The sequence below is a fragment of the Hemitrygon akajei genome, chromosome 1 (assembly GCF_048418815.1).
Source record: "Hemitrygon akajei chromosome 1, sHemAka1.3, whole genome shotgun sequence".
In the NCBI taxonomy this organism is placed as follows: domain Eukaryota; kingdom Metazoa; phylum Chordata; class Chondrichthyes; order Myliobatiformes; family Dasyatidae; genus Hemitrygon; species Hemitrygon akajei.
Genome location: NC_133124.1, coordinates 152,783,129 through 152,807,910, shown reverse-complemented (window position 1 = coordinate 152,807,910; position 24,782 = coordinate 152,783,129). Strand labels below are relative to the sequence as shown.

The window sequence follows — 24,782 nt, the reverse complement described above, 5'->3', positions numbered from 1 at the left end:
AAGGAAGAACTGCTTTTCCCAAAGAGTGGTGAATCTTTGGAATTCTCTGCCCAATAAAACAGTGGAGGCTACCTCAGTAAATATATTTAAAACAGATTTGGATAAATCTTTGTACAGTAGCGGAATTAAAGGTTATGGGGAAAAGGTGGGTAGGTGGAGATGAGTCCATGGTCAGATCAGCCACGATCTTATTGAATGGCAGAGCAGGCTCAACGGGCCAGATGGCCGACTCCTGCTCCTGTTTCTTATGTTCTTATACACAGTAGATTCCCGTTAATTGGGGCAGCCGCTTCTTTGGGACAACTCTTGAAAAACAAAAACTAATCAAAAACAGCCATGATTCCCTTTGTTTCTTGTTTATTTGGGACACTGCCACTTAATTAGGCCTGGAGACTGTTGCCGAAAAGTTTCTGTAGTGTAAGTTGCATGCACTTGTGTGGCTATTAGACACTAAACCGTGCTTAGAGTGAATGGTATTTAAATAGAATTAGAATTTTATTTCTTAAATCTATCTCACAACATGAGGGAATAACAATCTTTATGCTGCATCTCCATTGCAATGTACAAGCAATAAATAAGGAAAGGAGGATATTGCCCAAACACTAAGATTATATACATAATTGTTTTGTATTCATGTATGTACAGTCAGATATGCAATCAAATCCATATGTATTGATAAATCTGATGGCCTGGTGAAAGAAGCTGTCTCATAGCCTATTGGTCCTGACCTTTATGCCAGATGGAAGCAGCTGGAACAGTTTTTGGTTGGGGGTCACTGGAGTCACTAATAATCCTCCAGGCCCTTTTTACACACCTGCTGCTGTAATATATATTGTCAATTGCAAGTGTTTGTGTTCAGAAGCAGTAATTTTTGTCATTGATAGTTGGTAAGAAATAAGCAGTAAAATAATTCAGAACCGTTTTGCTCACTATAGTTTCAAGCATTCAGGGTTGGAGATGCAAGAAACGGCAGAGAGTGAATATGAAATGATTTCACTACTTCAACAAGTTAGGAAATAGGAAGAATTTAAAAGATTTGACTATTACAATGAAAAAGAAGATTTGGAGAATTCCCTTGTTGAATGCATTATATGAAGGCATTCCATTATCTGCACTAGGTCTCTGTGCTGGTATGTTCATAGTCAGTCAAAAGTCTTACACTATGGATGAATTCCTCCCTCGATAACTATTAGGAATTACAGTTTTTTAGTACTGGTAATGTTCTGGTTTGTTCTGTTTTCATTTAAATACAAAATTTGTTGTTCTGTTAAACTGTAGTGTGACTTTTTTTTATGCCTTTTTAACATTTCCATGAAACTTCAGCTAACTGGGGCAGCCTCTTAATTGAGCCAAAATGTACTGGTCCCTATGTGTCCCAATTAACTGGAATCCACTCTATTTAGTTAAGTTTGTTGTATGTTTGTAGATTAAATCACCACACAAGTTTAAAGGTCATCTTGGCATTACCAAATATTCACTTACTTGCTCTTATAAGACCATAAGAGATAGTAGAATTAAGGTAATTGCCCATCGAGTTTGCTCAGCCATTCGGTCAGGGCTGATATATTTTCCCCCTCAAACCTTTTCTTCTGCCTTCTCCCTGTAACCTTTGACCTTCCTAATCAACCTATCAACTTCTGCTATAAATATATCCAGTGATGTCCTCCACACTGCTATGGCAATGAATTCCACAAATTCGCCACCTATTGGCTAAAGAAATTCTCCTTCATCTCTATTCTAATATTCTGAGGCTGTGCCCTGTGGTCCAAGACTTTCCCACTATAGGATACATCCTCTCCACATTGACACTAACTAGGCCTTTCAATATCCAGTAAGTTTAAATGAGTAGATTCATGACCGTTCATTCACGAAATTTCATTTGCCTCCTTTACACTGTATACAGGAAATGACATTGAACAATCTTGAATCTTGAAATATGTCAGAGATAGTAAATTGGCTTCTAATTTATATCCTGCTGTACATCTGCTGGTGAATTGCCCCTGTTATGCCACTGTTCATTCTTGGATCTGATCTTTCTTATGTAGCAACTACATGTACAGATCTAAAAAAAAACTTAAGCAACACACACAAAATGCTGGTGGAACACAGCAGGCCAGGCAGCATCTGTAGAAAGAAGCACAGTCGACGTTTCGGGCCGAGACCCTTCGTCAGGACTAACTGAAAGAAGAGACAGTAAGAGATTTGAGAGGGGGAGGGGGAGATCAGAAATGACAGGAGGGGGAGGGATGAAGCGAAGAGCTGGAAAGGTGAATGGCAAAAGGGATACAAAGCTGGAGAAGGGAAAGGATCATGGGACGGGAGGCCTAGGGAGAAAGAAAGAGGGAGGGGAGCACCAGAGGGAGATGGAGAACAGGCAAGGAGTGATTGTGAGAGGGGCAGAGAGAGAAAAGAAAAAGTGGGGGAATAAATAAATCACGGATGGGGTAAGAAGGGGAGGAGGCATTAACGCAACTTAGAGAAATCAGTGTTCATGCCATCATGTTGGAGGCTATCCAGACGGAATATAAGGTGTTGTTCCTCCAACCTGAGTGCCGCTTCATCTTGACAGTAGAGGAGGCCATGGATAGACGTACCAGCCCACCCAGTTTCACCAGTCTCCTTCTAGCTTGTCCTCCTTTCCCATCCTCTTATTCTGCCATCTTTCCTCTTCCTTTCCAGTCCTGATAAAGGGTCTCTGCCCAAAACGTCTGGTTATTCACTTCTATAGATGCTGCCTAACCTGCTGAGTTCCTCCAGCATTTTGTGTGTGTTACACAAATATGCCTATTTAGCTCAATTGTTCATATTCTGGAATCACATTAAAAGATCTTTCTAAGTGATTTTATTAGATTGTTTTCCCATGCTGGGAATGTGCTGTCTCCATCCTAGCATTGGTCAGAAGAATGCTGACAAATTGAATGGAATAATACAAATCTTCTAGATAAAGCATCCAGTTTCAGACTTAAGCATTGTATTTCCTCGAATGTCACTTGAGTGCCATCCATGCCTTGAGGGATTGATCAGGTCCTTAACTGTGAAAATAGTGCAGTTGTGGCCTATAGGGGTGAGATGGAGTCACAACAACAACCTTGCACTCAGCGTCAGTAAGATTAAGGAATTGTGGACTTCAGGAAGGAGAAGTCAGGAGATCACATATCAGTCTCATCAAGGATTCAGCAGTGGTGAGGGTGCGCAGCTTCAGGTTCTTAGGTGTCAACATCTCTGAAAATCTATCCTGGCAGGATGTATTGAAGCACGCCAGCAGCTATATACCTCATGTATTGTGGAGAACATTCTGACTGGTTGCTTTGCAGTCTGGTTCGGAAGCACCAGTGCACAGGATTGGAAAAAGCTGTAGAGGGTTGTAAGTTCATCCAGCTCCATTCTGGACACTAGCTTCATCACCATCAAGAATTTCTTCAATAGGCAATGCCTCAAAAAAGGCGGTATCCATCATCATAGACCCCCACCATTCAAGACATGCCCTCTTATTGCTACAGTCAGGGGGAGGAACGGGAGCCTGAAGACACACACCAACATTTTATGAAAAGCTTCTTCCCCTCTGCCATCATATTTTTGAATAGAATATGAACCCATGAATGCTACCTTACATTTTGCTCTTTCTTGCACTACTTACCTCTTTTTCATATTTCTTATTGTAACTTGTAGCATTTTCTTACGTATTGCACAATACTGCTACTACAAATCAACAAATTTCCCAGACGTACGTCAATGATAAAGCTGATTCTGATTCTCACATGGAGCCATATAAGTTTGCTTCTGTAAACAAAATATGCTCACTACCTTCTCCATATGGCAGAAAAGGAGAATAGTGTTTTATTAATGGTGGCATCAAATGAGTGCTGACACTAGCAGAACTAATGCATGACCTATGATGGGGAAAATTTAAGAGCGGAAATGTACAAAACGTGTATCTGGCATTAAATTTGAGACACAGGTCACCTTTAAAACAATGTTACATTTAAGTTCAAGTTTAATTATCATTCAACCTTGCATGACTACCCATGAATACAGCCCAACAAAACAGCGTTCCTCTAGGACAGGATGTAAAACATAGCACCGACAGTCCTACGCAGCACAAGGCACATATAACAATGTAGGATAGCAGTAAAAATATATACATTCCAAGTCCCTGAGTCCATGAATGTTGTAGCAGTGTGCAGTCGAATAGCATGCATCTTGTCTTATGGAGGGCAGCAATGACCCCGGCATGTACGCACAGCACACCGACTCCAACGCCTCTCTCCTGCTGGCTGCAAGCAGGTGAGGTACACTTCAGGCCTCGTCCTCAGTATGAGCAAGGCCACACAGCTCCCCTGCCGTTCGCTAATAAGCTAGTGAATCAGACATGCAGCGTTCCACATTAACAATTCCAACAGGATCTTGCATTCGCAAGAAAAGTGAGAAAGATAACCACTTGTTAGACTGCACGCCGGCTTCACGCACACGTTCCAGTGCCTGTCTGATGCAAACTGCAGCATGATCAACTCGCTGATGGGGTAGACCTACAACATTTTAACTCAGTGTCCAGCAGGGTGTGGTGATTGTAAAGACAAATGTTTAAAAAAGAGATTTATCACCTTTGCTTTGCCTCGTAGAGGCTGCTGCATCTGAGAGTGCTGCCATCTTACCAGAAGTTATTAATTTCCAAGAGTTTCCATATATTCTCTTAATATTGTGCAGGAAGGATTTGTTTTACAATGAATACTTTTTTATGTATTTGTACAGATCCAACTTGGCTGTCAACCAACCTAGGAATTTTGACATGTATAGAATGTTCAGGAATACACCGAGAAATGGGAGTACATATTTCGAGAATACAGTCACTAGAACTGGATAAATTAGGAACCTCTGAACTCTTGGTAAGTTATGGCAATTATGATGTATTCTAAAATAAATTAGTGTGCCAATGTTTTGGCATGTGTGGTCTTTTTTCCAATATCAATAGGTTCAATAGGAACATCTAATTTCAAATAAAAGTATACAATATACATCCTGAAATTCTTTTCCTTCGCAAACATCTGCGAAAACAGAGGAGTGCCCTGAAGAATAAATGACAGTTAAATGTTAGAACCCCAAAGCCCCCCCCCCCCCCCAACTGGCTAACCTGCTGAACTTTTTCCAGTATACTTTTGTTTCAATTTCCAGCATCAGCTGCACTTTTGACGGTATAATACATTCCATCTGTAATGCTGACACTCTGGAGAAGGACGTAGATAGGTTTCATATTGTCAATGTTGGAAGTCTGCTTGGATCAACAGACGATTCTCCTGTCCACCCCCGCAGGGGTCTGGGGAATGATTAAAAGGACTGGGATCAAGAAGTTTGGTAAGAACGTGGTGGTCGTGATAAGGCTGAAGAATGTCGGGATGCCCATTGCCATTCTCCTTCCCACTCATGGAAGGCACGAGAGACCGGGCAGTGTGCCACAGTGACAGTCAGCCACAGGTTCACACCCTAGGAGCAACTGATGGCTCACATCCTCCTTCTGACAGATGTTGTCATCATGGATGCAGGAATTCCAAAAGTGATCACTGCTGATATGATCAAGGAGGGAACAGTTGTAATACTTTTGGCATCAGTCATGTACAGGATCCTGTAACAGGAAAGACTACGTTGGTAGGAGATTCTGATTTTGAAGAGATCAAGAAGGCAAGTTACATTATCCCTGTCCCTGGTGGAGTGGGTCTGGTGACTGTAGCAACGCTCATAAAGAACACTATGATCATGGCCAAGAAGTCAGTAACCTACTGAGGATGAGCCCAAGTCATCAGCTGAAGCAATCTCTCTCCCTCTCTGGAGCACAGTTAAACTTTCTATGTAAAAGATATTGTTGTTATCTGTATTCATTTATATTCACTGCAAGCTGTCACTTGTGTAATGTTTCCTTCACGTTGTCTTCTGGAGTTGTGGACACATATCACTAGCCACTTCCCCTCAGGGTCATTGCATCCTGTCGCATGTTGAGCTCAGTCATTCACGGAAGATCCGGTTGTCCTGTTACTGCGGTGTCCTTCACAAGGTGAATACATCCTGGACTTTGTACGTGGGGACTTCAGTCTCCTCCTACATCCCAGAGATGTGTGGATTAGTAGGTTAATAGGGGTGTGTGTGTGTGAGGAGTAAAATCTGGGGGTGTTGTTGCGAATGTGGGAGAGTAAAATAGGATGGGTATAAATAGATGGTTGATGACAAGCGCTCTGTGGGCCAAAGGACCGGTTTACTAGCTGTGTGACACTGACTAACACCTTAGCATAAATGTGAATGTCAGATTCAGTCTATGTACATAGAACTGTAATTTTGCCTTTTACTATGTACAAGATAAATGTAGGTTTTTTGCATTGATTTTTGTGTCTGGTATTCAGCAACAACTTTTAAGAACCAGAGAAAAGGTTATATGTTCAATAACCTCTCATACTGTCTAATATTATGAGGCTAAATACTGTACACAATATCCTAATTAAGAATTACAAGATTATCTGGGATCTGGACTGCTGTTTATTTCTCTATGGCCGTATAAATCTGCGGTGCTGTCTTCATTGACTTTGACCTTACAACTTTAAATTCATAAAAATAAAACTGCCGATTGCTCAACTACCAACTCCAACTCCGGCCTTGACCTCCAGGATGGGTCTGCACGCACTGCCGCAGGAATCCCTGTCTCCCCTTCCCCACCATCACTCCACAATCCTGTCTCTCTCAGGTCCCACTACCAGCTCCTGGGGCCTCAGAGACTCCACCTTCTTCCCACCCCACCATCCCTGAACACTCCAAACCTCCCTTCTCAGACGCCACCAAACCCCTTCCCCCCCCCCCTCCGATCCCAGCTCTAATTCATGCCGGTTTTTCACCATTCCCTCCGACCTTCCCCTCAATGAGTCAGAACGTTCTGTCCTCAAGGGCCTCTCTTTGTTCCCCTGCACCCACACCTCAGTGAGTTCCACAACACTGAGCACTTCTTCCGTTTCCGAGCCTATTTCTTTAGCAAGGACACCCCAACCCACACCAATGATCCCTCCTCCCATCTTCAACCCTCCTTCTCTTTTGGACACACCACCCTGGTCTTTTGCCTGCTCTGGACCTTTTCATTGCCAACTGCTGATGGGACATAAACGGTCTAGACTTCAACACTGCTCTCTCCCTTTCCAACCTCACTCCTTCCAAACGCTCTGCTCTCCACTCCCTCTGCACTAAGCCTAACCTCACCATCAGACTGGCAGATAAGAGAGGTGCTGTAGTAGTCTGGCGAACTGACCTCTACCTTGCTGAGGCCCAGCGCCAGCTCTCAGACACCACCTCTTACTTGCTCTTCAAACAGGACCCCACTAAGAAACACCAGACCATTGTCTCACACACCATCATCAACTTTATTGACTCTGGGGATCTCCCATCCACTGCCACCAACCTCATAGTTCCTGCATCCCATACCTCTCATTTCTACCTCCTACCCCAAATCCACAAACCTGCTTGTCCAGGTAGACCCATTGTTTCAGCTCGTTCCTGCCCGACTGAGCTCATATCAGCATACTTCAACTCTGTTTTATCCCCCCTTGTTCAGTTCCCTCCCACCTACATCCGTGACACCTCACACACTCTTGATCTTTTCAAGGATTTCAGGTTTCCTGGCTCCCATCATCTTATTTTTACTATGGATGTCCAGTCGCTGTACAACTCCATCGCCCACCAGAAATACCTCAAAGCTCTCCGTTTCTTTCTGGACACCAGACCCAACCAGTTCCCCTCCACCTAGTGGAACTAATCTTCACTCTAAATAATTTCTCCTTTGGGTCCTCCCACTTCCTTCAAACAAAAGGGGTAGCCACAGGCAATCACATGGGTCCCAGCTATGTCTGCCTGTTTGTCAGCTACGTGGAACTGTCTGTGTCCCAAGCCTACACTGGTGACCACTTTTCCTATGCTACATTGACAACTGTATTGGTGTTGCTTCCTGCACCCGTGCTGAACTCGTTGATTTCATCCACTTGTCCTCCAACTTCCACCGTGCCCTATAATTCACCTGATCCATTTCCAACACTTCCCTTCCCTTTCTTGATCTTACTCTCTCTCTCTCTCGACAGCTTATCCACCAATGTCTATCATAAACCAATGGACTCTCACAGCTACCTAGACTATACCTTGTTCCACCCTGTTACTTGTAAAAACACCATCCCCTTCTCTCAGTTCCTCCATCTCCGCAGCATCTGCTCTCAGGATGAGGCTTTACATTCTAGAACCAAGAAGTTTTCAAAGAAAGTGGCTTCCCTTCCTCCACCATCAATGCTGCCCTCAACCGCATCTCTTCCATTTCACACACGTCTGCTCTTACCCCATCCTTCTGCCACACTACCAGGGATAGGGTTCCTCTTGTCCTCACCTACCACCCCATCAGCCTCCGTGACCAGCACATAATTCTCTGAAACCTTCACAGTGTTCACTCCCTACATGACTCCCTTTTCCATTCGTCCTGACCCATTGATCTCCCTCCTGGCACTTATCCTTGCAAGCAGAACAAGTGCTACATCTGCCCCCACAACACCTCTCTCACTACTATTCAGGGTCCCAAACTGTCCCTCCAAGTGAGTTGACACTTCACCTGTGAGTCTTTTGGGGTCATATATTGTGTTCGGTACTCCCGGTGTGGCCTCTTTTATATCGGTGACACCTGACGTAGATTGGGAGAGCAATTCGTTGAGCATCTACGCTCTGTCCACCAGAACAGGCGGGATCTCCCAGTGGCCACTCATTTTAATTCCTCTTCCCATTCCCACTCTGATATGCCCATCCATGGCCTCCTCCACTGTTGAAAAATGGCTATACTTAGGTCGGAGGAACAACACCTTATATTTTGTTTAGGTAACCTCCAAACTGATGGTGTGAACATCAATTTCTCAAACCTCCAGGAATGCCTCCCTCCTCTCCCACGTCACCATTTCCCATCCTCTTGTCCCTCTCTCATGTTATCTACTTGCCTGCCCATTGCCTCCCTCTGGTGCTCCTTCCCCCCACCCCGTTTTTTCTTTCTTCCATGGCCTTCTGTCTCTTTCACCAATCAACTTCCTAGCTCTTTGCTTCATCCCTCCCCCTCCAAGTTTCACCTATTGCCTGGCGTTTCTCTCTCCCCTTCCTCCACCTTGCAAATCTACTCCATATCTTTTTTTCTCCAGTCCTGCTGAAGGATTTTGGCCCGAAACGTCAGCTCTACATTTTTCCATAGATGCTGCCTAGCCTGCTGAGTTCGTCCAGCATTTTATATGGTTGCTCAGATTTCCAGCATCTGTAGATTTTCTCTTGCTTGTGGTTCAAAAGCATCAATCCTATTTCCATTCAGAATCCCTTGTGGTGATTGAGGGGACAAAGTGCAGTGGTTTAAGTGCGTATGATTTAGTTAGACTTCAGGATTATGAAGTTGTGGAACTACTTACCTGGAAACTGTCAGCATCCAGGACATGACCTCTTCTCATCACTACCATCAAGGTTCAGGAGCCTGAAGACTCAACATTTCAGGAGCAGCTTCTTCCCATCTGCCATCAGGGTAATAGAGGTGTGGTGCAGTTAAAATCAGAAAGCAACAAATACTGGACTGAAAGTGTTGTATTTGAATGCACACAGCTTAAGAAATAAAATGGACGATCTTGAAATTCACCTACAGATTGGCAAGTATGACATTGTGGCCATCTCTGAAACTTGGCTGAAAGATGGCTACTACTGAGAGTTGAATGTCTAAGGATACATGGTGTACTGGAAAGTTAGATTTGTAGGCAGAGGTGGTGGTGTAGCTCTGTGTATAAGAAATAATATTAAATCATTAGGGATGACACAGGATCAGAAGGTGTGGACTCTATGAGTTGAGTTAAGAAATGACAAGGGTAAAAGGCAGTTGTGTACAGGCCTCCAAACAGCAGCTGGGATGTGGATTACAAATTACAGCAGGAGATAGAAAAGGCGTGTCAGAAGGGCAATGTTATGATAATTGTTGGGGATTTTAACATGAAAATGAATTGGGAATACCAAGCCACTACTGGACTTCAAGAGAGAGAATTTGTTGAATGTCTAAGGGATGGCTTTTTAGAACATCCGTCCCCTATCAAGAAGGCCTCAAAGCCCTCCGCTACCTTTTGGATAACAGACCCCACCAGTTCCCCAGCACCACCACACTCCTCCAGTTGGTGGAGCTTGTTCTAACTCTCAATAACTTCTCCTTTGGTTCTTCCCACTTTTTCCAGATCAAGGGCATAGCCATGGGCACTCGCATGGGCCCCAGCTATGCCTGCCTCTTTGTGGGTTATGTGGAACAGTCTATGCTCCAAATCTATACTGGCACCACTCCCCAACTTTTCCTCCGCTACATTGACAACTGCATTGGTGCTGCTTCCTGCACCCATGCTGAGCTCGTCAATTTCATCAACTTTGCCTCTAACTTTCACCCAGCCCTCAAATTCACTTGGTCCATCTCGGACACTTCTCTCCCCTTTCTTGATCTCTCGGTCTCCATCTCTGGAGACAGACTATCCACTGACATCTTCTACAAACCCACTGACTCCCATAACTATCTTGACTATACCTCTTCCCATCCTGCCCAATGCAAAAATGCCATTCCCTGTTCCCAGTTCCTCCGTCTCCGCCACATCTGCTCCCAGGATGAGGCTTTCCATTCCAGGACTTCTCAAATGTCCTCTTTCTTTCAGGATTGTGGTTTCCCTTCTGGAGTCAACAAAAATGCCCTCACCCACATCTCCTCCACTTCCCGCACTTCAGGCCTTAACCAATCTTCCTGTCACCACAACAGGGATAGGGTTCCCCTTGTCCTCACCTACCACCCCACCAGCCTCCGGATCCAACACATTATCCTCCGGAACTTCCGCCACCACCAAGCACATTTTTCCCTCCCTACCCCTCTCAGCTTTTCACAGGGATCGTTCCCTCCACAACTATCTGGTCCACACGTCCCTCCCCACAGAACTCCCACCTGGCACTTATCCTTGCAAGCACAAATGCTACACCTGTCCCCACACCTCACCCCTTACCACCATTCCGGGCCATAAACAGTCCTTCCAGGTGAGGCAACACTTCACCTGCGAGTCTGCTGGAGTCGGCTATTGCATCCGGTGCTCCCGGTGCGGCCTCCTCTACATCGGCGAGACCCGGCGCAGATTGGGGGACTGCTTCGTCGAGACCTCCCGGTTGCCACCCACTTCAACCCTGCCTCTCATTCCCATCTAGATATGTCCATACATGGCCTCCTCTACTGCCATGATGAGGCCAAACTCAGGTTGGAGGAGCAACACCTCATCCACCGTCTGGGTAGCCTCCAGCCTGGTGGTATGAACATTGAATTCTCCAATTTCTGGTAATTCCCTCCCCCTCCCCCTTCCCCTATCCCAGGTCCCTTTTTGCCTCTCTCCCCTTTCAACTTTCTGCTTCTTTATCTCTACAGTTCTTTCATGCTTATCCCCTCCGCCTCCCCCCTTTATCTTTCCTCTGATTGGTTTTCCACCTGGCGCCTCTAGGCCCTACCCCCTCCCCTATCTCTGTTACGGGGCTTCGCCCCTCTCTTCTCCCCCCCCCCCCCATTCCTGATGAAGGGTCTCGGCCCGAAACGTTGGCTACCCTTTTCTCACGGATGCTGCCTGACCTGCTGAGTTCTTCCAGCATTGTGTACGTATTCTTTGATCCACAGCATCTGCAGTTGTATTTTTGCTTTTTAGAACAGTTTGTTGTTGAGCCCACTAGGGGATCGGCTGTGCTGGATTGGTTATTGTGCAATGATCTGGCGGTGATAAGAGAGCTTAAGGTTAAGGAACCCTTAGGAAACAGTGATCACAATATGATCGAGTTCACTTTGAAATTTGAGAAGAAGAAGTTAAATCCCAATGTGTCAGTTTTTCAGAGAAATGAAGGAAATTAGAATGGCGTGAGAGGGGAACCGACCAAGGTTGACTGGAAAGGAACACTAGCAGGAAAGACAGCAGAGCAGCAATGGCTGGAGTTTCTGCGAAAAATGAGAGAAGTGCAAGACAGATATATTCCAAATAGGAAGAAATTTTTGAATGGAAGATGGACACTGACAAGGCTGACAGATGAAGTCAGAGCCAAAGTAAAAGCTAAAGAGGTGGAAGTACTGGCGCTTTTAAGAAATTTAAAAGTGGATAAATCTCCGGGTCCTGACAGGATATTCCCCAGGACCTTGAGGGAAGTTTGTGTAGAGATAGCAGGAGCTCTGACGGAGATCTTTCAGATGTCATTAGAAACGGGGATTGTGCCGGAGGATTGGCGTATTGCTCATGTGGTTCCATTGTTTAAAAAGGGTTCTAGAAGTAAGCCTGGCAATTATAGACCTGTCAGTTTGACATCAGTGGTGGGTAAATTAATGGAAAGTATTCTTAGAGATAGTATTTATAATTATCTGGATAGACAGGATCTGATTAGGAGTAACCAGCATGGATTTGTGCATGGAAGGTCATGTTTGACAAACCTTATTGAATTTTTTGAAGAAGTTACGAGGAATGTTGACGAGGGTAAGGCAGTGGATGTAGTCTATATGGACTTCAGCAAGGCCTTTGACAAAGTTCCACATGGAAGGTTAGTTAAGAAGGTTCAGTCGTTAGGTATTAATTCTGGAGTAATAAAATGGATTCAACAGTGGCTAGATGGGAGATGCCAGAGAGTAGTGGTGGATAATTGTTTATCGGGATGGAGGCCGGTGACTAGCGGGGTGCCTCAGGGATCTGTTTTGGGCCCAATGTTGTTTGTAATATACATAAATGATCTGGATGATGGGGTGGTAAATTGGATTAGTAAGTATGCCGATGATACTAAGGTAGGAGGTGTTGTGGATAATGAGGTGGGTTTTCAAAGCTTGCAGGGAGATTTATGCCGGTTAGAAGAATGGGCTGAACGTTGGCAGATGGAGTTTAATGCTGAGAAGTGTGAGGTTCTACATTTTGGCAGGAATAATCCAAATAGAACATACAGGGTAAATGGTAGGGCATTGAGGAATGCAGTGGAACAGAGAGATCTAGGAATAACAGTGCATAGTTCCCTGAAGGTGGAGTCTCATGTAGATAGGGTGGTGAAGAAGGCTTTTGGAACGCTGGCCTTTATAAATCAGAGCATTGAGTACAGAAGTTGGGATGTAATGTTAAAATTGTACAAGGCATTGGTAAGGCCAAATTTGGAATATTGTGTACAGTTCTGGTCACCGAATTATAGGAAAGATATCAATAAATTAGAGAGAGTGCAGAGACAATTTGCTAGGATGTTATCTGGGTTTCAGCACTTAAGTTACAGAGAAAGGTTGAACAAGTTAGGTCTCTATTCATTGGAGCGTAGAAGGATGAGGGGGGATTTGATCGAGGTATTTAAAATGTTGAGAGGGATAGATAGAGTTGACGTGAATAGGCTGTTTCCATTGAGAGTAGGGGAGATTCAAACGAGAGGACGTGATTTGAGAGTTAGGGGGCAGAAGTTTAAGGGAAACACGAGGGGGTATTTCTTTACTCAGAGAGTGATAGCTGTGTGGAATGAGCTTCCTGTAGAAGTAGTAGAGGCCAGTTCAGTTGTATCATTTAAGGTAAAATTGGATAGGTATATGGACAGGAAAGGAGTGGAGGGTTATGGGCTGAGTGCGGGTAGGTGGGACTAGGTGAGATTAAGAGTTCGGCACGGACTAGGAGGGCCGGAATGGCCTGTTTCCGTGCTGTGATTGTTATATGATTATATGGTTATAAAGAGAGCATACAAGGAAGTCAAAGTTAGTGGGAAGATAGACAAATGGGAAACTTTTAAGAACTTGCAGAAGGAAACTTAGGAAGTTCATTAGGAAGAAAAAATGAATTATGAAAGGAAGCTGGTGACTAATATCAAAGAAGATATTAAAATCTTTTTTTAAGTAAAAGAGAGTTGAGGGTAGATATAGGACCAATAGAAAATGACGCTGGAGGTATTGTAATGAGAGACGCAGAGATGGCAGAGGAACTGAATACGTATTTTTCTTCAGTCTTCACAGTGGAAGACATCTGCAATATGCCAGACATTCAAGAGTGTCAGGAAAGTGAAGTCTGTGCAGTGAAAATTATGACTAAAAAGGAGCTCAGGAAGCTTAATGGTCTGAGGGTGGATAAATCTCTTAGATTTGATGGAATGCACCCTCGGGTTCTGAAGGAAGTGGTTTGAGAGATTGTGGAGGCATTAACAATGATCTTTCAAGAATCGATAGACTCTGGCATTGTACCGGATGACTGGAAAAATGCAAATCTTACTCTGCTATTTAAGAAAGGTGGGAGGCAGCAGAAAGGAAACTAGACCTGTTAGCCTGATATCAGTGGTTGGGAAGTTGTTGGGATCGATTGTTAAGAATGAGGTCACGGCGTACCTGGAGGCACATGACAAGATAGGCCAAAGCCAACATGGTTTCCTGACAGGAAAATCCTGCCTGACAAACCTACTGCAATTTTTTGAGGAAACTACAAACAGAGTTGACAAAGGAAATGCATTAGATGTGGTGTACTTAGATTTTCAGAAGGCCTTTGACAAGGTGCCACACATGAGACTGCTGAGCAAGATAAGAGCCCATGGAATTACAGGGAAGTTACTAGCATGGGTGGAGCATTGGCTAGTCGGCAGAAAACAGAGTGGGAATAAAGGGATCCTATTCTGGCTGGCTGCCAGTTACCAGTGGAGTTCCACAGAGGTCAGTGTTGGGACTGTTGCTTTTTATGATGCATGTCAATGATTTGGGCTGTAGCATTAATAGATTCATGGCTAAATTTGCCAATGATACAAAAATAGGTGGAGGAGCAGGTGGTGTTGAAGAAGTAGAGAGCCTGCAGAGAGACATAGATAGTTTAGGGGAATGAGCAAAAAAGTGGCAAATGAAATACAGTGTTGGAAAGTGTATGGTCATGCACTTTGGTGTTGGAAATAAACGGGCAGACTATTATTTAGATGGGGAAAGAATTCAAAATGCAGTGATGCAAAGGGACTTGGGAGTCCTTGTGCAGGATACCCTGAAGGTTAACCTCCACGTTGAGTTGATGGTGAAACAGGTGATTGCAATGTTGGCATTCATTTCTAGAGATATAGAGTTTAAGAGCAGGGATGTGATGTTGATGCTCTGTAAGGCACTTATGAAACCACACTTGGAGTATTGTGTGCAGTTTTGGGCTCCTTATTTTAGAAAAGATATACTGACATTGGAGAGGGTTCAGAGAAGATTCACGAGAATGATTCCAGGAATGAAAGGGTTACTGTATGAGGAACGTCTGGCAGCTCTTGGGCTGTATTCACTGGAGTTCAGGAAAATGGGGGGGTGGGGGGGGGGGATCTCATAGAAACATTCCTAATGTTAAAAGGCCTGAACGGATTAGATATGGCAAAGTTAATTCCCGTGCTTGGGGAGTCTAGAACAAGAGAGGGTACAACTTCAGGATTGAAGAACGCCCATTTAGAAAATCGATGGGCCAAATGGCCTACTTCTGCTCCAAAACCTTATGGTCTATGGTGCTGCAAGACATGAGAGCAGAACTAGGCCATTTGGGATCAGTGCTGGGACCCTTATTATTTGTAACATTTATAAGTACTTCTGCTTCTATGTCTTATGGTCTTATGATTTCTGAATGCACCATGAAAACTACTGTACTTTTGCACTGTATTTCTTATTGTAACTTATCCATTTTTTATGTATTCTATTGTACTGCTGCTACAAAGCAACAAATTTCATGACTTGGCAGTATTAATAAAATTGGTTCTGATTCAGAAATAGTTAAGTAAAGGAAGGGTTAATGTATTTGTTGTGTGTGGAACCAATAGACCAGATGGACCTTTGAAATTTTACAGAACCTGTTTATTAATCAACTTCAATTAAAAATTATTCTTTTGGTACATCGATTGTGACTTTTAGAAAAGACTAAAACAGAAACATTTGTTTTTTCAGCTGGCCAAGAACGTAGGAAATACCAGTTTTAATGAAATTCTGGAAGCCAGTCTGCCGCATCCATCACCAAAGCCCACTCCACACAGTGACATGTAAGTACACTTGTGAAAGTTAAGGTGATTTAGAAATAGGTGACAATGGTGAGGGCATTCTTATTTATTTTGTGTGCATTGGTTTGAATTAAATTGTGTAATTTTGTTCCTCATACTAGAAAGTGATTTTATTAGTTTTAGCCCATGTACCAACCAGTTAAAGTGGTCTGAATTTTGGCATGAGCTCTCATTGTACAGAAATCTAGTTATCCTTCCCTAAGGCATGTTAGGAAAAAAACACTTTCTGGCAAAGTCTCTTGGACTTATTAGACTCTGGGGCTCCGTACAATGCAATTAGGTATTCAAAGCATATTCAAAACAAAAATATGCTAATTTTTGAAAGTAATTATTTCAGGTCATTCTTTTAAATAACTGAAAACCTTACTGCAAGCATAAATAGTTAAAAATATCAACATTTACTTTACTCTTACCTTACTTCCTTGCAGTCATAAAATCCACACAGATAAATGAACCTGCAGATCTTACAGCAGGTCCATTGAGGTGCTGGATCTGCAGGCAGATGTTCTAATTCAAATGGTGGGGACTTCTAGTAAGTTCATGCTTTGCTGCTGGGTTCCACAGCAAGAATCTGTTAGCTACTTTGTTCAGACCTCCTGGCAAAATCTAAGCCCATGGAGTACCATATGGTATGTCATTACTATTGTTATTAAGCAATTCGAGTACAAGAGTGAACTTTGGGAGATTCTATTTCTTAGTCACTTGGCTTGCAGCTTCTCAGAATTGCCCATGATGTGGAAGTCCAGGCCCCCATTATATTTTAAACACAATAAATTTTGCAGATACTAGAAATCCGGAATTACACACAAAGAAAATGCAGGAGGAACTCAACAGGTCAGGCAGCATCTATGAAGAGGAATAAACGGTTAACGTTTTGGGCTGAGACCCTTCATCAAGACTGGAAAGGAAGAGTGAAGCAACCAGATTCTGTCCTGATGAAGGGACTTGGCCTGAAATGTCGACTGTTTATTTCTCTCCATTGATGACTTGCTGAGTTCTTCCAGCATTTTGTGTGTGTGTGTGACCCAATATGTTTGTTCTTATTGTTCTTGTATGTTTGCTGCCATTGAGAAGGATCTACAGGATCCTTGGGTCCCACACCACTATGTTAAGGAACAATCATCACCATCGGGCTCCTGAACCAGCAAAATCAGAATTAGAGGCCTAGTGTTCCAGGTCCTGTCATTGGCAAGTCTGGAGTTGGAGGCCTGGAGCTCAAGGCCTTCATTCGTCATCCTCAGCAAGCCCTGGGATTCATACCAAAGACTGAAACACAAAGCTTGATCGGATGCTCAGAAGTTGAGACCTGCTGGCCAGAGCCCTGAATCTGCGAGTCTGCATGTCTACTGGGAAGTCGGAGGCTTCTGTGAATCCGTGAGTCCACTGGAGATTCAACCATTAGGCTCCTGAACCAGTGTGGTAGCTTCACTGACTTCAACACTGAACTGATTTCACAGCCTATAGACTCACTCTCATATTCTCTACAATTCATGTTGCTCGGTGTTTGTTAGTTAGTTAGTTAGTTAGTTATTTATTATTTGTTTTATTTTGTATTTGCATAGTTCATCATTTATACATTAATTTGTTTGCAACTCTTCGTGTGTAGTTTTTCATTGATTCAGTTGTATCTGTTTTTTCTACTGTGAATGCATGCAAGAAAATTAATCTCACGGTACTATATGGTAACATGTAATTTGATAATTAGTTTACTTTCAACTTTGAAATTTGGCTTGAATGTTTTTTCTAGTATTTTTGATATTTGTTCAAATAACCAAGGTATTTCAAAGTGTTCCCATGCAGGAATTTATTTATGCTCTTGACAATTTATAGCCCAGACAATTTTTCTCTGCATTGCCTTATTGCAGTCTCGAAATTTGAATGGACAGTTCCCAAACTGATTGGCTTTCCATGCCTGACTTGATTGTACAAAAGTTATGCATGAGATACTGGTGTCCTTTTTCAGAATTCCATTTGGTGTATCCTGAGAATTAGTCCAAGTAGTCATTGATACAGATTCATTTGTATTACTCACATCAAAACGTATAACATTAACAACCAACACAACCTAAAGATGTGCTGGGGGCAGCCAGTAAGTGTCGCCACACGTAGCATGCCCTCTCTGTTCACAGAACAAGAAGCACCAACCCCAGGCCAGGCTGTCTCCGGCCTCCACTGGACTCATGAATTCACAGAAGCCTCTGACTTACCTACTGGACATACAGACTCAGGGTTCTGGCCATCGGGCCTCAACTTCCAAAGATCCGATCAAGTTTTGCGCTTCAGTGCCGGACCTCGCTGATGACGAATGAAGGCTCTGAGCTCCAGGCCTTGAACTCTGGACTCACCAGTGACAGGACCCGAAACACTTGGCCTCAAACTCTGGTCTTGCTGACTTGTGTACTTAGAGAGTCAACAGCTCTCATGCCTCTTAAATGCATGGAACTCTGATCCTGGAACTCACTGAACTCATTCTCATTGGCTTTGGCAGTCATTCTCGCTGGCCTGCTGGCCCAGCATCCAGTCTCTGTTATCCTTCGTTCTACATCCACGTCACTGACCGTGTAGCGCAGAGCAGAGGCCTTGATTCCAGCATGACCTTTAACTCCCCCACATCCCTGTTCTTGAACTCTAACCTGACCCCTAACTGCCCTCTGTCATCAACAACATCCCAACTAACTTAAACTTTTTGGTCGCTATTATGAAAATATGTTTTTCATACACAGCCAGGAAAAGGGGCTAGGGTGGACAGAACGTTTAGGTTGGCATTGGGATGGGGGTGTGTGTGGGGGACATTTAGAATAAGAGAATGACACTCTTGTCACATCCATTTTCCACCACAGAGAGCTCACTTATCCCCAGTCTATAAGATCAAGATCCTCCCTGATGCACCCAAGTGCCCTGATATGCCACACCTCACACTGTGGTAGTCAGCCCTTTGTCCCTCCTTGAATTCCTAAAGTTACCCTTAATTCACAGGTGGCACATTTTCCAGTATGTATACACTGCACCTTCAGTGCCTACAGCCTAAATATCTATTAGTGCATCACTACATTGTCAATGTATCACACCCATTTTGGTTGTGTCTGCTCTGTGTATCTTCCTATCTTTCATTTTACTCTCTTCATACATCTTTTAAGGGATTTTTAGCATAGCTTTTGATGTATTCATTGCTCCGGAGAACTTTGCAATCCTGGCTAATATTTTACTAGAGGTTGCATAACTTTGATATGAAAATTATAAAAATACGACTGTCAAATCAGACTATTGATGATAAAAATCGTTTCACACTGAACTATTGAAATGATAGCTTACCTTTGATATAATGTTACTTCACAAGGCAATAAGACCATTCGGCCCATCGAGTCTGTTCCACCTTTCCATCATGGCTGATTTAGAATTCCTCTAACCCAATCTGTTTGCTTCTCTCTACAACATTTGACGCCCATATCAGTCAACCAGTCAAACTCTGCTTTAAGTATACCCAATGACTTGGCCTCCACAGCTGTCTATGGTAATCAGTGCCACAGATTCACCATCCTCTGGCTAAAAAAAAATCCTCCTCATCTCTGTTCTAAAGATCCTATTCTGAGGTTATGCCCTCCGGTCCTAGACTCCACCACTGTAGGAAACATCATCTCCACATCCTCTCTACTCAGCCTTTCAATATTCGGTTGGTTTCAGTGAGATCCCCCTCATTCTTCTAAGCTCCGGCGAGTACCAAACTCATGTTTATTCTCAACGTATAAAGCTATCAAACCCTCCATTGTTGCATTATCTCTAGTGGGAACATTGCAGCTGAAATTAGACCTGACTGTCTGCCATGTGGCAAAATTTGTTGAAATATCCTTATGCTTTCTCCACACTTTGAATGGTTTTTAATTAGATCTCTTCAGTGGGTATGTTCTGATCCAGATTATATTAGCCATACTCATGATGCTTCTGAAATCCTCACTGAGGGTTCAGCCGTGGGAACAGTTTCAAGTTGCTATGTGTCAACAACTCTGAAGATCTATTCTGGCCCAACATATCGATGCAGGTCCAAAGAAGGCATGTCAGTGGCAGTATTTCATTTGGCATTTGATGAGATTTGGTACGTTAACCAACAACTCCAGCAAATTTCTACAGATGTATCATGGAGAGCTTTTTAATTGGCTGCATCTCCTTCTGGTATGGAGAGGCCACTTCATAGGAAAAAGATGCAGAAGGATGCAAACTTAGCCAGCTCTATCATGGACACCAGCCTCCACACTATCAAGACATGTTCAGAAGGCAATGCCTTAAAAAGATGACGTTCATCATTGTGGACTGCTCTCCTCTTACCATCAAAGAGGAGGTACAGGAGCCTGAAGAGAGACACTCAACATGTTAGGAACAGCTTCTTCTCCACCACCATCAGATTACTGAATGGTCCATGAACCCATGTACACTACCTCACTATTTTTGTTTTCTTTTTGCACTACTTCGTTTATTTTCTTATATACACACTGAACAAATGTTCAAAAATCTGTAAATCAAAGATGCTTTCAAAAATAATGAAAAGTTTCTAAGTATCAAAAAAATTGCTATAAAAGAGTGGTAAAGAGTAAAAAAAACTAAATCAAATCAATATTTGGTGTGACCACCCTTTGCCTTTAAAACTGCATCAGGCCTATTAGTTACACTGTTGTGCAGTTTTTTTAAGAAAATTGGCTGGTAGGTTGTCCAAGCATCTTGGAGAATGTGCCACTGTTTTGCAGACCTTGGTTGTCTCCCTGCTTCTGACTCTCCAGGTTATGTCAGGCAGCAACAATGATGTTGAGATCAGGGCTCTGAGGAGACCATACCACCTGTTGCAGAACTTTGTATTTTTGCTGAAGATAGTTCTTTATAACCATGGCTGTGTGTTTGAGGTCATTGCCTAGCTGCAGAATGATGTTGGGACAGATCAGACACTTCCCCTGATGGTATTGTTTGATGGATGAGAATCTCAGCATTGAGAATTCCATTAATTCTGACCAGATCACCAACTCCATTTACAGAAATACTGAACCCAGTTTGCAGGGAGCCTCTGCAGTGTTCATTGTTGGCTGCAACCACGCTCTCCAGCACTTCTGTGGTCAAACGATCTCCTGTTTGTGCCAAATATTAACTCATCAGTCCAGAGTACTTGCTACCATTGTTCAGTACCACAGTCCTTGTATTTTAGTGCAGAGATGAGTCTCTTGGCTTTGTTTTCACATTGGAGGTATTGGTTTTGGCAGCAACTCTTCTATGAAGACCATTTCTGACAAGACTTCTCTGGAGTGTACTTGGGTTCCAGTGGTTTCTGAGAGTTCAAAACTGATAGCAGTGCTGGATTTCTTCCATTTTAGAAGGGACGTCGATTTGATGTATCACTCATCTGCTGCACTCAGTTTCCATGGCCGACCACTGCATTTCTGGTCCTCAGCCTCGCTTGTTCCTTTGTGCTTCTTCTGAAGAGCTGGACAGCACGTCTTGAAACTTGTGTCTGCCACAAAATTCTACTTGCAAGAGACCTTGCTGTCAGGATGACCAGCTTGCGTCATGTTGCTATGCTTACTCTTGCCATGGTGTAAGAATTGATGATTTGAAGATGATAAACTGTTAGTTCTGCTACACCCTCACCTTTTTGTTCAGTTATCCCGCCCAGTTTGTTTTCTACTACATCTGTTTCTGTTACAGTTAATCAGTTTAGTTCATTCAACTCATTATGTCGTTGATCATTAGCACCTGTTTGTTATCTTTGTTTAATTATGCACTGAGCTTATTATACTTACAAAGTCATCAAGTTTTTATTTGAAAAGTGGTCTATTACTTAATATGTTAATCTTTTAACAAAATGCAAAGTTTTCTCAATAACATTTAATTTTTTTTGGAAAATGAATGTTTGGAAATCTAAACTTACCCTTTTCTAGTAATGCATTAATGCAGAAGACAAAAAATAAACATCTCAAAATTTATATTAAAAAATATAGGGTGCATAAAATTTTTGACTGCTCGTTTCCACGGATGCTGCCCGACCTGCTGAGTTCCTCCAGCTTGTTGTACGTGTTGCTTTGACCCCAGCATCTGCAGTGTACTTTGTGTTTACTGTATATTGTTCTTTTTGTAATATATATCAGTTTTAATATATTGTACTGTTCTCCTGCCGCAATACCATAAGACCATAAGATATGGGAGCAAAATTAAGCAATTTGTCCCATCAAGTTTGTTAGATAGATAGATAGATAGATAGATACTTTATTCATCCCCATGGGGAAATTCAACTTTTTTCCAATGTCCCATACACTTGTTGTAGCAAAACTAATTACATACAATACTTAACTCAGTAAAAAAAATATGATATGCATCTAAATCACTATCTCAAAAAGCATTAATAATAGCTTTTAAAAAGTTCTTAAGTCCTGGCGGTAGAATTGTAAAGCCTAATGGCATTACATTCTGCTATTTCATCATGGCTGATCCATTTCCCTCTCAGCACCAATCTCCTCCCTTCTCCCTTCATGCCCTGACTCATTAAGAATCTTACCAACTTCTGCCTTAAATATGCCCAATGACTTGGCCTCCATATCTGCCCATGGCAACGAATTCCACAGATTCACCACTATCTGGCTAAAGAAATTCCTCCTCATCTGTGTTCAAAATGGATGTCCCTCTATTCTGATGCTGTGTCCTCTGTTCTTAGACTCCCCCACCTAGGAAACATCCTCTCCACGTTCACTTTATCAAGGCCTTTCAACATTTGATAGGTTTCAATGAGATCCCCCTTTCATTCTTCTGAATTCCAGCGAGTACAGGCCCAGAGCCATCAAAAGCTTCTCATATGATAAGTCTTTCAGTTGCGGAATCATTTTTGTAAACCTCCTTTGAACTCTTTCCAATGTCAGCGCATCGTTTCTTAGATTAGCAGCCCAAAACTGTGCACAGTACTCTGAAGTGAGGCCTCACCAGTGCTTTATAAAGCCTCGACATTACAGCCTTGTTTTTATACTGTAGTTCTTTCTAAATGAAGTGACTGGAGGGATTGTGGAAGGCATTTGCCTTCCTTACCGCTGACTCAACCTGTAAATTAACCTTTAGGGAATCCTACATGAGGACTCGCAAGTCCCTTTACACCTCAGATATTTGAATTTTCTCTCCACTTAGAAAATCGTCTACACTTTTATTTCTCCTAACAAAGTGCATGGCCATACACTTCCTGACACTGTATTCCAACTGCCCTATAGTTTTCTTTCTTCTGCCTGCCTGTCTCTACTTGAAAAGTGGAAAGACCTTTGCAATTGTCTAGTCCTCTGGAATCATGCCAGAATCAAGTGATTCTTGAAAGATCATTACTAATGCCTCCACAATTTCTCTAGCCACCCCTTTCAGAACCCTGAGCATATGGGCCAGGTGACTTACCTACCTTCAGACCTTTCAGTTTCCAAAGTACCTTCTCCTTAGATATGACAACTTCATTCACTTCTGCCTCTTGACACACTGGAATGTCCAGTATACTGCTAGTGTCTTCCCCATTGAAGACTAATGCTTTTACAGTTCTTCCACAATTTCCTTGTCCCACATTACTACCTCTCCAACATCATTTTTCAGCGGGCTGATATGTACCCTCGCCTCTTTTACATTTCATGTATCTGAAGAAACTTTTGGTATCAGAATCTGATTGGAAAGCTGAGCCTACTGGGCCTGAACTCTTCCCTCTGCAACTGGTTCCTAGACTTCCTGACTGGGAGACCTCAGTCAGTCCGGATCGGAGGCAGCATCTCCAACACCATCACACTGAGCACGGGCCCCCCCCCCCACCCCAGGGCTGCGTGCTCAGTCCACTGCTGTTCATTCTGCTGACCCACGACTGTGCTGCAACACACAGCTCGAACCACATCATCAAGTTCGCCGATGACACGACCGTGGTGGGCCTCATCAGCAAGAACGACGAGTCAGCTTACAGAGAGGAGGTGCAGCGGCTAATGGACTGGTGCAGAGCCAACAACCTGTCTCTGAACGTGAACAAAATAAAAGAGATGGTTGTTGACTTCAGGAGGGCATGGAGTGACCACTCCCCACTGAACATCGACGGCTCCTCGGTCAAGATCGTTAAGATCACCAAATGTCTTGGTTTTCACCTGGTGGAGAATCTCACCTGGTCCCTCAACACCAGCTCCATAGCAAAGAAAGCCCAGCAGCGTCTCTACTTTCTGCGAAGGCTGAGGAAAGTCCATCTCCCATCCCCCATCCTCATCATATTCTACAGGGGTTGTATTGAGAGCATCCTGAGCAGCTGCATCACTGCCTGGTTCGGAAATTGCACCATCTCGGATCGCAAGACCCTGCAGCGGATAGTGAGGTCAGCTGAGAAGATCATCGGGGTCTCTCTTCCTGCCATTACAGACACTTACACTGCACGCTGCATCCGCAAAGCATTTTGAAGGACCCCATGCACCCCTCATACAAACTCTTCTCTCTCCTGCCACCTGGGAAAAGGCACCAAAGCATTCGGGCTCTCACGACCAGACTATGTAACAGTTTCTTCCCCCAAGCTATCAGACTCCTCAGTACCCAGAACCTGGACTGACACCTTACTGCCCTATTGTCCTGTTTATTATTTATTGTAATGCCTGCACTGTTTTTGTGCACTTTATGCAGTCCTGGGTAGGTCTAGTCTAGCGTATTTTTTTTCTGTGTTGTTTTTTACGTAGTTCAGTCTAGTTTTTTGTAATGTGTCA

At 43.3% G+C, this 24,782-nt stretch overlaps 1 protein-coding gene and 1 pseudogene across 4 annotated transcripts in view; both read left to right on the top strand.

The window, feature by feature from the left end:
• LOC140731478 (arf-GAP with SH3 domain, ANK repeat and PH domain-containing protein 1-like) overlaps positions 1–24,782 on the top strand; it is a 424,608-nt gene that overhangs the window by 311,876 nt on the left and 87,950 nt on the right. For all 4 annotated transcript variants that reach the window (XM_073052979.1, XM_073052971.1, XM_073052959.1 and 1 more), the window contains exons 17-18: positions 4,750–4,883; positions 15,953–16,044. In XM_073052979.1, coding sequence (XP_072909080.1) covers positions 4,750–4,883; positions 15,953–16,044 — 226 coding nt within the window. The remainder of the gene's footprint in view (positions 1–4,749; positions 4,884–15,952; positions 16,045–24,782) is intronic.
• LOC140736255 (bifunctional methylenetetrahydrofolate dehydrogenase/cyclohydrolase, mitochondrial pseudogene) lies at positions 4,900–11,798 on the top strand (annotated as a pseudogene).